Below are 18,121 nucleotides of genomic sequence, written 5' to 3' on the forward strand. Positions count from 1 at the left end.
AACATTATATGCACGTGTCTAATAATCATATCAGGATTAAGAGCATAAGCACTCATAATAATCATGAGGTATTAATTGTTTTATATAGTCAGTATAAAAACAATTACCCCAAGACGGTCTTGTTCAATACACACAAAGTGTACTAGCACAAGGAGTTGGAATGTACCATTCCCAATAGTCAAGATAGACCTATGAAAATCTTGTGTTACAGTCCTACCAATGGTGTGTCCAATTTCATTTAAGACTGTGAACAATAAACTTATATTCTATAAGAACTAATGATCTAATCTTCTGTATATAAGTCGTACTCTACATACTAGATCACCTACTATATAGAATAAAAGACACATATGCATAATCATTAAATAAATAATGTCAGGCAAACATTGCTCACAAAGATTCTCATTAAAATGGAATAATTGAAGTTATTAATAAATATTAAAACCTATTACATAAAACATGTCTTTCAGTATAAATCCCTAACACTATGTATGGAAGTATGGATAGTGTAAAATTATTTAATTTACAAAAAATATTCTTATATTTTGAAAGTAAGACCACATCTATGGATAGAAGTACGAACAGTATAAATCATTTTATGGACAAAAGTATCCTTATCTTTTGACAAAAAAAGACTATGAGCGCCTAAAAGACATAATTGTAGACCAGTTTGTGGGCAAAAGTACTTATTTTTAAGAATAAATTTCTATAAGAGCAACATTCCTAACCAAAAAAAAAGAAGTAAATTTTTATAATATGTATAGAAGTATGGATAGTGTAAAATTATTTAATTTACAAAAATATTCTTATATTTTGAAAGTAAGACCACATGTATATAGAAAGTAATTCAAATAAAATTAGGTAAACTTACATTTAGATCACGTCTAAAAGTTAATGTTTGAACTTAAAGAAAAAAATCAATTTAGTTAAAAAAATTAAATAAACTACCATTATATATATGATATCTGCATCTATATCTATACTATAATAATAACTTAATAAAAGTATTTTATGGCAAAAATTACCCTACATTTTAAGAGTATTGCAAAGCATTCCTGAGAAAAAAAACTCAACCAAAGTACAATTATAAAATCTATTTCAGATATGTTAAAGCTTGAACCTGAAAAAAAAACTCTATCTAACAATGTATATACATATCATATATTAGAGTACAAATAGTGCAAAAAATTTGTTGTAAAAAAATATTATTATGTTTTACAAGTACGATAAGTATTTATGAAAAATTTTAATTCAATAACATTAGATAAATCTACTTTTAAAATTTTTATTTTGAATAGGTCAGGATTGGAGCTAAAAAAATCCATTTCATTCAAGAAATGAAATAATGCAATCTTACTATAAATGTTAAATAAAATGTACATCCCAAAATAAAATAGGGAAATTCCTCTAATGTCTTTTAAAATTATTGTGAAGTCTCTAGCATTATTTAGATAAATAATATCATAATTTCTAAAAGATAGATTTTAGAAATGAAATTGTAGACGTACAAGCACCTTCCAAACAAAAATTTAAATTTATTTACAAAACTCATTATTGATCAATAAGTAAACAAAAAATAATAATAATTAAAATTTTAGGTAGCAAATCATAATTTAGGAGTTTGTGATAAAGTTACTAATATTTTCATGGGAAGAAGTCATGTATTGAAATTTTATAAAATAAAAATTAATGAAAAATCTGCTTATTTATGAAAGTTACTTATATATTCATTATAATAATTTTTTTTTGCCAATGATTATATGTAAATATTGAAATAAAATATTTTTCATAATTTGAGAGAGTCTTCTTGTCATATTGTATTTTATATTTTTTAAGATTTTTCACATCTTTGTATTTACACAATGTCATAATACTATCCCATTTTGATGTTTGTATTTATAATTTTTTTAAAAATTATTAATTTTATAAAAATAATTTTGAATAGTCATACTTTAATATATTTGAACTAAATTCTGACAATATATTATTATTTTATTTTGAAAATATATCTAAGATTTAATAAAAATTATAAAAATATTTTACACTATTATTCAGATAAAATAATGTGCAACGCATGTGACATGTTCACTAGTTTGTTAAAGGAGGGAGTGAAATCAAAAGACGAGCCTGCTGGTTCAATTATGAGGAAGAGGTGGTTATGATGAGGGATGGGATGGGTGCGTGAGTTACTTCTCTTTAACAATAAACCATGAAGTGCAAGCTATTATCATGGAATATGGGGGATCTTAACAATCCAGACAAAAGGAGGGTCAAGGGGCTTTTGAAGAAGTGGAAACCAGATGTAGTCTGCATCTGAGATACTGAGATGAAAGACATATCTAGCAGGATCATCAACTCTGTTTGGTGTGACAGAAGGGTGGACTGAGTTTTTAAGGGAGCTGTGGGGATTGCAGGAGGGATTTCAAGAATCTGGGCCGATAGACTATTCAATAAAGTGGGTTCCGAGGTTAGAGGACTTAAGTTTCTTGCTTGCTTGAAAAATATGGAGAATCAAATAGGTGTACTGGGGCCAGTGGAGGATAGAGTCTTGGAGGGATCTTTAGGTTGAGCTGAAGTTGGTGAGGGCCAAATGGGGGCTGATGGTGCACTGGAGGTGATTTTGTCAGATTTATCTAGGAATGAAAGGGTTGTAGCAGAGTAACTTGAGCTATAAGGGAATTTTGATCATTTATTGATGAGTTGAGTTCGATGATTTTCCATTATGGAAGGATTATTCCATAGTTACCGAGGTTGCTGTCCCCCCACCAAACTGTGATCCTGCTCAATTCGAGTGTTGATGGTGTTCCGAATTGATAGGGGTTGAGATCCAGATTGCCAAAAGTTGCACCCAGATTTGTCGGGGAAGAAGTTGCAAAGCTTGCGATGGTGAGAGAAGAGTGCTGCAAAGTCTGTGATGGTGAGAGAGGAGGGTTTGAAGCCTGCAACAGGGAGAAAAGAAGGCTTCCTTCTGCTGAGTGAGAGACTGGCAAAGTTTCCTGTGAAACTGAACTATGGTTTCCTGCTGCAGGATGAGAAGTCGTTAAGACTCTGCAAGTGTTTCCTGCGGCCAATAGTGAATGAAGACTCCATGAGGGTTTCCTGCTGCGCAAGGTGGATAGAGACTCTGCGAGGGTTTCCTGCTGCACGCCTTATGGCTCAAAGAGGGAGATCAGAGCACTAACATTTTCCACGGAACTGCAAATACCAATTGCAGACTAAAAACCATTTCCAGCATTGAAATTGGGTAGAACACCTTAACTGAGGAAGAAGAAATCAAAAGGGGATTCTGTTACTTTTATAAAGCTCTTTACTCTGATTCCAAAAGCTGGAGAACTGTAGTGGACAACATTGACTTTAAATCTATCAGCCCCTCCACCGCAGAGCGGCTTGAGAGACTTTTTAAGGAAGTGGAAATCCTCCATGCCATAAGAGAATGCGATGGAGACAAAGTGCCAGGGCCAGATGGGCGTCATTCTTCCAATCAAACTGGAGTGGGCTCAAGCAGGATTTTGTTAACACTTTTTGAGGAATTCTTTAGATTGGGTATATTTATAAGCAGTATCATTGCCACTTTCCTTACACTGATCTCGAAGAAACCCGGGCAACCAACAATAAGGACTTTTGTTCAATTAGCTTGGTAGGAAGTACTTATAAGATCCTTGTTAAAGTCCTTGCTACATGGATCAAAAGAGTCACTTTGGAAGTCATTGGGCAACATCAACATGCCTTTGTCGCAGGAAGACAGATCATGGATGCAGCAATCATAGCTAACGAGGTGGTGGATACTTCTCAGAGTGAAAAGAAAAATGAGGTGGTGTGGAAACTTGACATGGAGAAAGCCTTCGATCATGTTAATTGGAACTTTCTTCTCTATACTCATAGGAAAATGGGCTTTGTGGAGTGATGGTGCAGTTGGATCGCTCATTGCATCAACACACCAAGTTTCTCAGTGTTAAAATGTTAATCAATGGTCACCCTACTGATTTCTTTCACTCCTTTAGATGACAGAGACAAGAACCCTTTATCCCCCTTTTTGTTCATTGTGGTCCTCATGTTGAAAAAGCTACCAGAGAAGGGCTAATCAAAAGCCTTAAGAGTTGGTAGGCATGAAAAGTCCATGGAGGTCACACACCTCCTGTTCACATATGAACTATCATTTTTTTGTGAGGATGGCACTCTCCACATTCTGAATCTAAGATGTATCTTGGCAAGGTTTGAGGCAGTTTTGGGTTTGAAAATTAACCTTGGAAAAAGTGAAATCATTCCTGTTGGAGAAACTGTAGATGGGGCCTCTCATTGCTGGCCTTCTAGGTTGCAAGATGGGAACTTTCCCTATTAACTACCTTGGGCTACCTCCCGAAGCCTAACTCAAAGATAAGAGAGTGTGGGACCCCATTATTGAAAAAATTGAAAAACAGCTGGCTGGATGGAAGAGGAATTTTTTGTCAAAAGGTGGCTGTATCACTCTCGTAGAAATACCTTGACAAATCTCCTGGTTTACTTCATGTCTCTCCTTGCCCTTCCGGCTTTAGTTGCCAAGAGACTTAAAAGGAATTCAAAGGAGGTTTCTTTCGGCCCCCCTTGCGCCGGGGGGGGGGGGGTGGTGGGGGTGGTGGCTTCAGGGCGAAATTCAAATCACTTTTTCAAATAGTGGTGAAGCAACCCATTCATTTAGGAGGCTTGAGTTTGAAGTCCCTCCACATTTTCAACAAAGCCCTTTTAGGGAAATGTTTGTGGAGATCCATGATTGAGAAAGATCACCTTTGGTGGGGAATCATTGCTGTGAAATATGAGCTTGAACATAATGATTGGATCTCCCAGGCTAGCAAAGGACCCACACTGTTATGGGTTTGGAATTTCATAAGGAAAGCCTGGAATGATTTCTTCTCTTATATAACATTTTAGGTGGGGAATGGGACAATATTTATTTTTGGCATGATGCGTGGTGCGATCAGGCCCTCAGTGTCCTATTTCCAGCCATTTACAAACTTGCCCTGTGACAAAGATGTCTGCCTCAGTCAGCACCTACGGACCTCAGATCAGGGGCTCTTTTGGAACATCCCCTTTCTTAGAAATATGGAAGATTGGGAACTCAACCTGCTCACAGGCTTCTATAGCTTTCTCTACAGCTTCCAGCACCATAATATCACTGATCTTCTGGTTTGGACCTTAGATGAGAAGGGGATCTTTACTATTAGATCCTTCTATGGAAAGCTCATTCCTTTGAGACAAACAGCTCATTCCTTTCTTGCCTGGGAGGCGACACATGTAAGATCTTGACTTTCGATAATTTGCAAAGAAGGGGTCTGTTATTTGCCAACAGATGTCCCCTTTGCTTGGCTTATGCAGAATTAGTTGAGCACATCCTCCATTGCACTTAAACCAGGAATCTTTGGAATATGGTGTTGACTCTGATTCGACAACAATGGGTTATTGCTAACTTTATGTTGGTGGAACTCTGTGCCTGGAAAGGGATTTGGGCCACAAAAGAGAGGAGAAAGGGTATATCCCTCATTTCCCTTGCAATTTTCTGGTGCGTTTGGAAAGAGAGGACTAGGAGAGTGTTTAAAAATTCAACCACAGCATTCCAGATCCGCAAAGAGCACTGGTTTACTGCAGTCAATAGCTGGCATAGTGGGACTGTTGTTAATGACTATAATGTAATCTTTGATTTTTTTGCTGTACCACGGCTGGCTTCCCCTTGATGCCTTTTCAATAAATTTTCTTTTACTTCTCCAAAAGAAAAAGGAGGGGGGGGGGGGGGGGGAAAGAAATGGTGGATGTATAATGTATTCGAACAGACATACAGAAAGAGGGACTATAGCTCATAGTAAGTAAATTTCTTCTTGGATGGTTTACCCACCCTAGAAGGAATGCCAACAATTACTTTTGAAATTGGAGAAGGGTTCATAGTAAGTACGACTTATAATTACAGAAATTAACTTATTAAGTACGACTTATAATTAAAGAGTTTAACTTTTTATATTACTTTCTTTATTTAGAGAGTCCAATAAATTTGTGCACTTAGTAGTATGGTATTATTATTTAAAAATTAACTAATTAATTTTCGTTAAAAAATAAATTAATTTAATATTTAATTGTTATTTATTTATAATTTTTATAATTTAATTGAGTAAGAACAATGGGTTCTATATTCTATTTTCCTTCCTAAGTAAATAATTCAAAACTTTCTGCAATCCTACATAGTGTGCCAATTAATTGACCCTAATAAGTGGTTAAAGCGCAAAGATCCAAAATGGCATGTTGACTAAGCATACCCCTCCAAGAACCACATTCCTCTTAACTAGCATACCTTGTTTCAAGTCCTGTATGACGACCCAAAACACACTGTGTTCCAAGCAGTTACTATATTATTCAGTTGGTCAAACAATAGAGAGGTGGCAATGTATTCAAGAATTGACAAGATCTTGGTATCCATTGAGTGCAAGGAGATCGTGCTGCATGATTATGGACCTTGGTGGTATTTCCAGGGGTAGGAGCCCGAGGTTCTAAAGTATGTGGCTCAAAGAATGTGGATGATATTTTATTGCTGTTTAGTAGCACTTAAAGAAGCCTTTTTTGCACTTGTCACTAATGGTAAGCACTTATAATAAGTGTTGTTTGGTAGTCATAAAAGTATTTATAGCATGAGCACCTAAGAGAAGCCTTTTTTTTTTTTTGAGAACTTATTAAGCAATATTGGATGGCTGTAGGTACTTGTGAGAGATGCTGCACTACCACTTTTGAGTGGTGATTATTACCCCACAGATGAATAGTGCACTATCAAATGTCAGAAAATAATATTTGTTGTAAATAATCCAATGACCCTCTCTCCTCTTTTGGCCATTGGATATTATATATTACTTGGAGAACTTTATTTTTGTGGAAAAGTAAGAAATAGACTGCTTGTGCTTGATTTTATGCACAAAGCGGTATACTGCAATTGCTCATACTACCTGTGCACTTGATGTGGTTGAAGCATCTTTTTCAAGAACTTGTTTGTACTCTTGCCGTATTGAAGAAAGTACATTCTGATAATCATGCATTTCATGAGTGCACTAAACATATTGAGGTATTGAGGTAGATTGTTATTTGATGCAAGAAAAAACTGTTGAATGGAGCTAATTGTACTTCTTATCTCTCTTCTCAAATGTAGCTAATTGATTTGTTTAAAAAAGTAGCTTTGAGTTGTGTTGAATTCTTTTGTGCAAGTTTGAACCATTTAATATTTATAGTAAAGCCTGAAGGGGTGTTATCAAAAGGCCATAAGAGGATGTTTGGCCTGGGTTATCCTTCATGATATTTTGTTCTCTAAAATGTTGGATGCGGCATGTGGGAACTCATTGAAGTCCTACATGGCAGTTTGTTGGGTTCCTTGGGAATGCAAGATGCCCCCACAAATGGATATTTAACCACCTCTTAGGTAATTTTAGATTCCCATGGGAATCCGACTTACCACTAATTGTTCTTGGGCAAAATTGCTAGTTCTTGTTCACCAGTAATAGTTGTAGCAGTAGTAACAACGACAACGCTGACGACAACAACAATAATACTGATAAAATATTATTATTGTGAAAAATATTATTTATTTTTACTAATATTAATGACTAAAATAATATAATTATCAAAATCTATTATTAGTATTATTTTTATTTTATTGTAATAAGAATTATTATTATTAATATTATCTTTATTGGTTTTTTTATTAAGATTATCATTATTAAAAGATATTACTAAATACTATTATAATTACTATTATTATATATACATATACACATTACATGAATTTACCTGATATTATTATCTTTACACATTACAGATATTCTAGTAATCTTATTGAAATAATATTAGAATATGGCTGTTAAGTTAGGTACTGTAATCTTATATTCTCAAAAATCTTGATGTAGAAACCAAAACAAAAATATTGTTGTGAGATATTAATCCTGTTTATGGACATAAAATGCTCAAGAAAGTGAGTTTTGAAGGTCATTTAGCATAACTCAAGTCAAAACCCCCTAAGTGTGTGAGTGTAATAGGGTAATTGTCTGCATATTAAGTATATGTGTGGCCGCAGTGTGTGGGTCTCTCTCTCTCTCTCTCTCTCTCTCTCTCTCTCTCGTATACACATTTCCAGTACTCTTGACATTAGTGCAAAATGTTGGTGGAATTCCAAGTCTTCTAGCAATTATGATAAATTATTGTGTAATCTAGGAAAATAGGAAAATTGAAAATAGCCAAACGAACAAGTTCTGAGTGTTCTTCCTCCAGTTTTAGGAACACAACCAAACAATGTAACAGTTTTAAGTCATTCATTTCTAGTTCTAGTTTTCCTTTTCAGTTTTTCTTATTGTTTGTTTGTTGTTTTTTTTTGGGTTTTGTTTCTTTTAATGATTTCGACATTATACAAAATAACCTAAGTTTTTCATTTATTTGGGGATGTATCTTCCACATTCTATTAATTTTCCTATGAATTACAGATTCTTGGATTACCAAAGCATCTCTTTGGTACTTTCTGCAAGCAGCCAATTGAAAGATAACAAGGATGGTGTTTGGTCAGATCGTGATAGGTCCACCAGGTTCAGGCAAGACCACCTACTGCAATGGAATGTCTCAATTCCTCCAACTCATTGGAAGGTCTTCTTTTTACTCTCTCTCTCTCTGTACTTTGATTTCTGTTGCTTGGATGGTGATAAAATGGAGGAAAATAGAGTAGGAAAAGGAAATTGCAAATTTCTTTATTCTGTCATGAATACTTCATATTTGTCATGCAGGAAGGTCGCTGTTATAAATTTGGATCCTGCCAATGATCAATTGCCGTATCCATTTCTTTAAATATTTTATAGTGTTGATGTTCTCTGACATGTGATCAGTATTATGGATTGCAATTTTCTAGTTCTTTCTTGACTTGAGACAAAGGTATGGGTGTGCTGTGAATATTGAGGATCTCATTAAGCTAAGTGATGTAATGAATGAGCATTCCCTTGGTCCCAACGGAGGTGAGGCTACTTTGAAACCCCTTCCTTTTTGAAACTTTCTTTTAATCAAATAATAAGATGCCGAGATTTCCAATGCACCTATATTCACATAAAATTGCTGCAGTTTACTTGTTTTGCCATTCTGTAATAGCTCATACTTTCACTGAAATAATATATGTGGACTGACTGAATGGGTGAGCATCATACAAGTGCAACCTATCTCATGGGAATTTCAGATTCAAATTGAATTTTATGTAGGATAATTTGAATTTGCTCAATTGATTTTTGTGTTATTTCTGAAGGATCTTCTTTGATGTCTGTAGGTCTTGTGTATTGCATGGATTATTTAGAGAAGAACATTGACTGGCTGGAGTCCAAGTTGGAACCCCTCCTTAAAGGTTGGTAGTTAGGCTGCACCTTTTTCCAAGTTTTGTTAGATTCATTTATGACCATGGGTTGTAATTGATGTAGACAACTTGAGTGAATTGCTTTCTGCTTGTTCCATCCAAATTAAAGAAAATATTGTTTTTATATCAAAATTTGTTGAAGATATAAGTAGCTAACAGTGCATTTTCCTGGTAGATCACTATCTTCTTTTTGACTTTCCTGGCCAAGTTGAACTATTTTTCCTTCATTCAAATGCTAAGAGAGCCATCATGAAACTCATAAAGAAGTTGAACCTCAGGGTATGATCGTGTTTTTCTTCATTGTCATTCATTGAGGTTGTCTGAGATTGTTCATCTTCATTATTTTGATGCTACTTTGGAATCTCGTAAAAGATCATTTGAATCTCAGTTGGTTTTTCATTTCCTGCAGTTGACTGCAATGCACTTAATTGATGCCCATCTTTGCAGTGATCCTGGGAAGTATGTGAGTGCATTGCTGCTTTCATTATCAACCATGCTTCATTTGGAACTCCCTCACATCAATGTCCTGTCTAAGATTGATTTGATTGAAAGCTATGGGAAGCTAGGTGTTATTGGAGCCTTCCATTCTCAGATATTAATTTGCGGCGGATTTAATGTTATTGCAAGCTTTGAATACCACTTATCATTTTTCATCACTCTTTTGGTTTGCACTGCAGCTTTCAATCTTGATTTTTATACCGATGCGCAAGATCTATCTTATTTGCAGTATCATCTTGATCAGGATTCTCGTTCTGCTAAGTACAGGTGTGCTGTATGGCCAAATTGTTTTATGCAAAGTTGTATACGCTAGTCTTTCATTATGTACTGTGCGTTTGATGTTTAATTATATTTGACCACTTGCCTACAACTTTTTTTTTTTTAATTGTTTTGTTATTCAATATTATTTTCACATTTTATATGATTATTGCCATTTTGATATTCCTTGGTATCTGATATTATGTATGGTTGTGCTATTTGCTGCATAGAGATCCCACACGCACTGATTCACACGCATGCATGTGTGTATGCACGCACACACTGCAATTATGCATGAGGCACAAATGCTAGATCAGGCTTAATGGATCAATTTGACAAGCCCTGTGGACACCCTGGTTACTGTGTGTGTGCAAAGGCACTGTTCCTGTGATTTCTTTTTAAGGTGTTTTAGTGTTATACTATTAAACATGCTTGTCAAAAAGATCAGTGGATGCATCCATTACAACTATGGGAAATCATAAATGAGCTGTCTTTGGACTCCAAATTAAATAAGAAGAAACAATTATTTTGGATACAAATATGTGAACAATAACCAGTTGGGCTTGTTTGCACTCACATTAGAAGCTATTGATTTCTAGTTACACATTATAAATTGCAGTATCATGGATGTAGGGTATTAGCAGCAAATTTGCAAATTCATTTAAGCTCATTTCTATGTGAATTTACAAATCATTTAAACTCTTATTGATGTAAATTTTTTGTGTTCTGCATGAAAATCCCAGTCCTGTTTAACTTTAGGTGATCAGTTAAGTCCAGTGTTTAGATTTGAGCAAAGGAGTCACCTTTTCTTCTAAACACTTTCTTGGTGAAGGAAAGAGCTTGAAATATTGGAAGTTTGGGGTTAAGATTTTGATAATAGGGTAGAAGAATAGGAATCATTTGATGAGGTGGGAGGTGGTGTGCAGGTCTAAACGGTATGGTGGTTTGGGTCTTATAAACTTGGTGTCTAGAAACATGGCTCTACTGGCTAAAATGGCTTTGATGGTTCCCGCTGGAGGATTCTTTCCTGTGGCATAGAGTTGTAAAAAGTTAAGTATAGAATAAACGAGAATGGTTTGGATACTAATTAGGGATCTAGATCTTCTTCGGAAAGTCCGTAGAAAGCTATCTCCTAGATTTATCCCCGTTTCATTCCTTATAATAGATTCCTGTTGGATAGGGGTTGTAAAATCCATTTATGGACAGATCTTCGGCTGGGGAATGCAGTTTTTTTCCACCTCTTTTCCTTGTCTCTTTTTTTTTTATGCCAAGTAAGATAGTTCCATTTTTTCTTTCATTGTTGATTTAGGTGGTGGTCCACCTTCTTGGGATTTTCACTTTTGGAGGTCTTTGAGTGATAGGAGATGGAAGAGTTGGTTTTTTTGCTTGTCTTGTTGAATAATCGTTGGGTTTCTTGGAAGAGGATAGCTGGTCCTGGTCTTTAGATCCTTTAGGGGTATATTCTTGCAAATCTTTTGTGAATTGTTGGCTAGTTCTGATTCTTCTTTTCCTTTCTATAAATCCATTTGGAAGTCACACTTAAATCTAGGCTTTTCTCTGGTTGGTTGCGCTTAATAGAATCAATTCCAATAACTTGTTGCAGATTAGGAGACCTTGAAGGCTCTTTCTCTCTCCAGATGTTTGTGTGCTTTGTTTTAACTGTTCGGAGTCCGCGTTGTGTCTTTTTAATTCGATGGGAGTTTGCCTGGAGGGTAGTTATTGGGTTTTTTCAGCGAATGTTGGGTCTGTCCAGAGACAGTAGAGGACTTTTTGGCAGTGTCGTGTGCAGTTTTGGCAGGAAAAAGGAAAGGGCAGTGCCATGGAAATGTGTTTTCTTTGCATTGTTTTGGGGCTGTGGATGGAACACAATGCACATATTTTTTCAGGGAAGAAGTCGTTGTATTTGCTGGTTTGGGGGAAGAATCAATATTTAGCTTCTCTTTGGTTTGTGGGTCATGGGAACTTTTTTTTTGGGGGGGGGGGGGTGTTGAGTTTTTTGGATATTCAGCATGATTGGCAATATTTGTTGGGTCTGTTAGGTATTGCTGGCTTTGATTTGTTCTTTTTGCTTTTTGGTTTCCTTTTCTGTTTTAGTCTGGGTTTTTCCAGATTTTTCTAAGGATATACCTTGTTCTCCAGGTTGTACATTCTTAATCTACAGGTCGTTTTTTTTTTTTTTTTTTTTGCTTTTTAAAAAAGGTTACAACTTAATGGTATCTAGCTCAACAGAGCATGATGACATATGGTAAAGTTATATGCGTTCTACCTTCGATCTCAAAATTATGGAAGTAATGGGGCAGAAGAAGGGTGGAAATAAACAGGAGACTGACATCTCATCTAGTGCAGAAGGCTTCTACATCACATTCAAGGCCTGAAGAGGGCGTGATGTTTGCAGAATACATCACATTCAAGGCCTGAAGAGGGCGTGATGTTTGCAGAATTACCTCCTTGTTTTAAAAATATGCATCCTTGATTTGAACCTATGACTTCTTTGTTTGGGGGAAGCAATAAGGTGGAAGTGTATAAGAAAATAAGGTGGAATTCTACAACTTGTTCATTTAATTCAATTGCTGTAATAATTGGTTGTCAGGAAAGAAGCAGCAATACAGGTTTTCTGTATTGAACCTCACAATGCTTTAGCTTGTTAATTTGCATGCATATAAAATTTCTATAGAATCTGACTTTTTTTTTTATCAATGAAAGAAGAGAATTTATTGAAGGGCACCACGGGGGTGCCACCTGTTTACAACAAGTAGAGCAAAACAGGAAAGCTGACAGTATAGTACCAAAACATTAAAGGTATCTAGCATATACAAGCCACTAAATCTGTTAGTTAAGAGGGGTCAGCCACCTATCCTTCAGCGTGGTGAGCAATGAGGCTTACCCTTCGAAGGCCCTTCTGTTCCTTTCTTTCCTCATGGTCCTAAATATGGTGTGAGGAAACAGAGGCATAGCTGTTATTTGCTTGAAAGAGTTGCCTTCTAGGTCCAAATCTCCTCCTCAACTGTCTTGTCTGTAACCCTGTGCTGCCCAATCATAGCAAGAGCTAGATTCCAAAAGTTACTCATCAATAGACACAGAAGGAGGATATAATCGATGTTCTCGCACAAGAAACATCTATTAATAAGAGTTGGGCCTTTTTTTGCGAAGGTTGTTAGTAGTAAGATCTAAGAACTTGCCCAAAGTGGAAGCCTTCATTGACATTCGAAGGGTCGAAGCCTGGTAGCATCTTCTATCTCAAAGGCTTGAAGGTTCTTCTTTCCTCAACATATGGCGATTCTCTGAGTATGTGGCAATTCTTTCCCTATTGAGCATACGGTGATATGAAAGCTAGGATTTCGCAAAAAGTTTCTCTTTCCCTCTTGTGAAACAATCCTCTCTCCCTCTCTAGTGTTTGACAATATGGAGTTTTATGCAGTAGGGCTTGTTGAATTGGTCAATCCAGATCGAAGGAAAATTCTTCAATTTGCGTTTGAATGAGGTCGGGGAGTTCTGTTCTCTACATGTGGTCGAGAATGACGTGGTGCACGACAGATGGGTTAGGCTTTCTAAAGAGGCAGTTTATTGATTTGCTGATGGCTTGTTAGTGTTTGGTTGCATGTAAAGGGGGTATTGGAGTTTCTGTAAGGGCACCACGCCGTATTGGATGATGATTAGGTGGACAAAGATAGGAAAGTTTATGGAGTTAGGGTTGGAATGGGAAGGAAGGAAATGGTTAGTGCTCAATTCTGGTGGCACAAAGAGTGAGAGTTGGCGAATCTTTGCAAATGATTTCTGCAAGATTGCAAAGGAATTTTGTAAGGAATCTGAATCTGTAGTTGCTGATGACCCTTCAGGTCTCTGATCGTGGAGTCAGGTGCTGCTGGAAGGTAAAAAGGGGGAAGGCGTGGGTCATGGTAGTTAATCTTCTCTAGTAATCAGGGTAAGATGGGTGGGAGAGAAGATCGGTGTTTTAGATGTGGAGGTGTTATGTAGTTGAAGAAACCTGGGTTTTCGAAGTCAGGACCCATCGTAGAATGACGGGAATTGTTTGACCAGAATAGCAAGGAAGCTAGGGTTTTGGCAGGAGCAGCAATCTTCTCAGAAGCAGTTAGGGCTGCATTCAGGGAAGAGACTGCAAAGAGGAATGGGTCAGGCAGTATTTTTCTAGTTTTGGGTTTGGCAAAAGTAATAGAAAAAGAAGGTATATTTTTTTTAATAAATTGGGCAAATTATTTGATCAGGCCCCATTTTTAGGAAAATATGAAGTGGGCTTAAAGGGAGGATCTGATTCTTTGGCTTCGTGTAGATGGACCATGGTGGTAGTCAAGCTTATGGTTTGGATATTAGTGGTCCAGGTACTTCCTTGCTGGAAATAAAAAATGGGCTGGTGCAAAATCCCATTCTTAGATTCCAGGAGCCGAGAATTGGGAAGGAGGACGATGTACCTTTTGATAGTACTTACATTCCCAATCTACAGATTTCCAAAATATGAGTAGAATTGATTTGAGTTTTGGAACAAACTCAGATTAGCAGAAGAGAAGATTTGAAGCAATATTGCGGCGATAAAAATGCAACAAGTTTAGGAGAGGGATTAGAAGGTGATGTGGAAAAGAGTAAAAAATTAGACGTTGCTTTTGTGGGGAGGAAGTCTGATGGTTTTTTCTTAACTTAACAAGATTGCGGTGATAAAAAGGGCAACAAGTTTAGAAGAGGGATTAGAAAGTGGTGTGGAAAAGAGTAAAAAAATTGAAGTTGCTTTTTCTTTTTTTGTGGTGGGGGGGGGGGGGGGGGGGGGAGGAAGCCTAATGGATTTTTGTCTTAACTACGACAAATTTGTGGGAAACAAGGTTTATGCTTGTCAGAGGGTGGCTTGTAAGTTACTGAAATGAGGGAAATGTTCGAAGATGAGAGAGAAAAATCTGGTGAGTCAGCGGCAAAGTTATTAAAGAGATATTCAAAGGAGAGCTTAGTAGAGTGGAAGATTCGCATGCTAAGGAGACTGGGTGTAGTTAAGGGGCAAGTAAAGAAAAAGAGGGAAAGAAATGGGGACTTCTCAGATTCAAAAAGTGATGGTATTAGTGATTTGAGTGTGCTGGGGGGCTGTTGTTGGATGAGATTTGAGAACAATATGGGTACATTTTGGATTTTTGTAAAGGGATTGTGGATTTATCTTATGTACATCTACCCCCATTGGAAGGACTTGAGGTTGTTTCTTTCTTTGATAATGATGATCTGGTTAACAATTTACAGCGAAGGGATTGAATTTTGCTATATCCATGGAGGAGGTTCCTAAGAAGGACTTAGAAGCACAAGATACTTCGGATAAAATGGGCTTCAAGTTGATGATTTTAGAGGAATGAAGTGATGGTGGCAAAAGTCGAAAGTTGAAGGGACAAAGGGAATTAGCGAAATTGAAGAGCTTGATAAATCATGATGGAAAGGGGCTGAAAAGGGGTTTATCCTTGTTTAACATTGTGTAATGTTTTTTGTTTGTGTGTGTGTGTGTGTTTTTTCCCCCCCTGAGATTTTAAAGCATTGGCCCCTTTCTTTCCCCAACCGGCCCAAAAGGGGGTTTCCAAATGGGCACTGACGCTCAGGAAACAAAAGAAAAAACTTTGAAAATAGATCTAGGGTGTTGCACCCCTATAGCATCATCTGTGAGCCTTCCTGACTGCCCCTTCTAGTAAGAGGGGCCAGTACTTTAAAATTTAAATTTGGGCAAGAAAATCATAATAGTTATCAAGTTCGTACTCATTAGCATTTCTGACGAGGGATGTTCCACATAGCTCCATTATCCATCAAGATGAAAAAGCAAAATGACTCGTGCATTTTAGTCCCATGCCAAGCCGAATAGGCTAGGAAGGGCGCGCAGAGGAGACATCCACAACAAATATCATGCTAGATGAAGATACTATTGCTACCTCCATTTTCCACAGGAAGCTGTTTAAAGAGGAGAAATTATGCGAACCCTTCCGAGTCCCACTTCCAAGCCTGAACTCCTCAAGGCTCATGAGCTTCACTGGAGGTCCAACCATTATGTTGAAGCACATATTTAGCAACAATGATCATTCTCCAATAGATATTCTTCTCCACGAATCTCCAATACCATTTTCCAAATGAAATTTTGTTGAACGCACGAAGCGATTTGATGCCTAAACCCCCTGAATGAAACGTTTGTTTGACAACCTTCAATTTGACAAGTGATACTTAAAAGAAAAATCCATTGTGCTTTTTTACCCACCAAGCAAGGGAGGGGAAAGAGGGACTTGTAGTACACCGGGAAATTTGAGAGACTGCTCTTGATGAGGGTGTCTTTCATCTTTTGACAGGTAATATATTTCTCAAAAATGGGATCCAAATGTTTTTTGTCTTGGTACTTTGCTCTGAAGGGAAGCCCAAGACATTTTGTAGGTAAGACCCCAATCTAACAGCCCAAAATTGCTGCAAGGAAAGAACCATCAGGCACACCCTTGCTTGGGTTAAGTTTACTTTTACCAAGATTTTCTTTATGCCCTGAGATTGCCTCAAAATAGAGAAGGTTACATCTTAAGTTCAGAACATGCTGAGGATCTGCCCCACAAAAAATAATGGTGTCTGCAAAGAGATGAGAAATTTCCATCTTTGAGTCATCAAATCACTAAAAGTTAGACCAGCACATAATTGTAAAATATTTAAATCATAAAAACCCTATATAATCACAAAGATCCTACACTATGTTTACGCCTATGGTAGACACAAATATCTTGTTGAGTGTGATTTATCACCTGTCCCACAGAATATATTTCTAAAGGCCCCCAAAATTTTCATTGAATCATATGATTAAGATCATAATACACGATAAGTATCAAACTCAGTAATAAGTTTTTTTTTTTTTTTATCATAAAGAAATGTTAGGTTAAATTTCTACCAATAAATAAATAAATATTATGTTAATAATCAGTTATCTCAAATAAATGTTTGATGAGTTTTTTAATGATTTGAATGTTTTTTATCATCTTTGCTTGATGAGCAAGATGTAAGTTATAAACCTCACATACTAAAAATACACATTTCGACCAGTCTACTTTGGTTCTAAAGTATATACAATCATCTGCTTTAACAGTTCCCGAAGTTCTATTCTTAATTTCCATAAGTTGCTATAGGTTTCTGTTGTTTCTTGAAATCGGAATTAAAATTTCCAGGGAGTTTGAAACTTCAGCAAGTATAAAGTTCTGTCCATAAATAAATTAAAACCTTCAAGATTTCCATTGAAACTGGAATTTAATTCCTCGGTGCTGGTTTGATGAGGCAGCCATTGAAGGTAATATCACAAAACTCACTTCCGAAGAAATTTAAAACTGCGTAGCAGCTTATGCAGCCAGGAGGCTTAGTTGAGGGGCTCTTACACCACATATTGTGGTCAATATTGTTGTGGGAAAAAGATTTGTTCAGAGCAGTTCCTAAAAATTCAAGTATATTAGTTTTGCAGTGATATTACTGATTTTTTATTAGGGGTTGTAGGATAGTCAATTCAAAATTATCTTGGATAACTTTTTCCCTGAACTATATTTATCTTCTCATTATTGCTATTGCTTTATGAGGCTAGCAATAAAAATTTGTAATTTTATATTTTTATTTACTTTTTATTTTGTTTGTTATGTGGATAATTTATTATAAATTGTATGTGTGGGGAGACTTGCAAATCCCTGAAATCTGTCCAAGCAGTTGTTAAGAACTAACATCGGTCATTGCATGTTGCCTAGCCTCATATGATTAATGTATGCTGCCAATTTAGAATTCAGCCATACCCAAGGCTCATGAGTTTGTCACTCTTATTTGAATTCAGGTTCTTAAGAATGTGTCTGCTGGAGATCATGTTGTTTTGTAATTACTGTGCTCTGTTCATGCTGGATGCCCATTGGAACTAATAGCACTATATTGGTTATCAAGTTTGTTCCTTGTTTGACTGTCGTCAAGCTGGTTTTACTCTGTTTTTGGTGTTGAATATAGTGAGAGAGCTCA

At 36.4% G+C, this 18,121-nt stretch overlaps 1 protein-coding gene across 2 annotated transcripts in view; it reads left to right on the forward strand.

The window, feature by feature from the left end:
• The window catches only part of LOC131162611 (GPN-loop GTPase QQT1), a 38,862-nt gene that overhangs the window by 19,285 nt on the left and 1,456 nt on the right, over window positions 1-18,121 (forward strand). For both annotated transcript variants that reach the window (XM_058119221.1, XM_058119222.1), the window contains 7 exons: window positions 8,478-8,634; window positions 8,772-8,816; window positions 8,917-8,996; window positions 9,299-9,373; window positions 9,558-9,661; window positions 9,792-9,948; window positions 10,060-10,147. In XM_058119221.1, the coding sequence (XP_057975204.1) occupies window positions 8,543-8,634; window positions 8,772-8,816; window positions 8,917-8,996; window positions 9,299-9,373; window positions 9,558-9,661; window positions 9,792-9,948; window positions 10,060-10,147 (641 nt within the window). In that variant the 5' untranslated portion in view covers window positions 8,478-8,542. The remainder of the gene's footprint in view (window positions 1-8,477; window positions 8,635-8,771; window positions 8,817-8,916; window positions 8,997-9,298; window positions 9,374-9,557; window positions 9,662-9,791; window positions 9,949-10,059; window positions 10,148-18,121) is intronic.

Source organism: Malania oleifera, chromosome 8 (genome assembly GCF_029873635.1).
Source record: "Malania oleifera isolate guangnan ecotype guangnan chromosome 8, ASM2987363v1, whole genome shotgun sequence".
NCBI lineage: Eukaryota > Viridiplantae > Streptophyta > Magnoliopsida > Santalales > Ximeniaceae > Malania > Malania oleifera.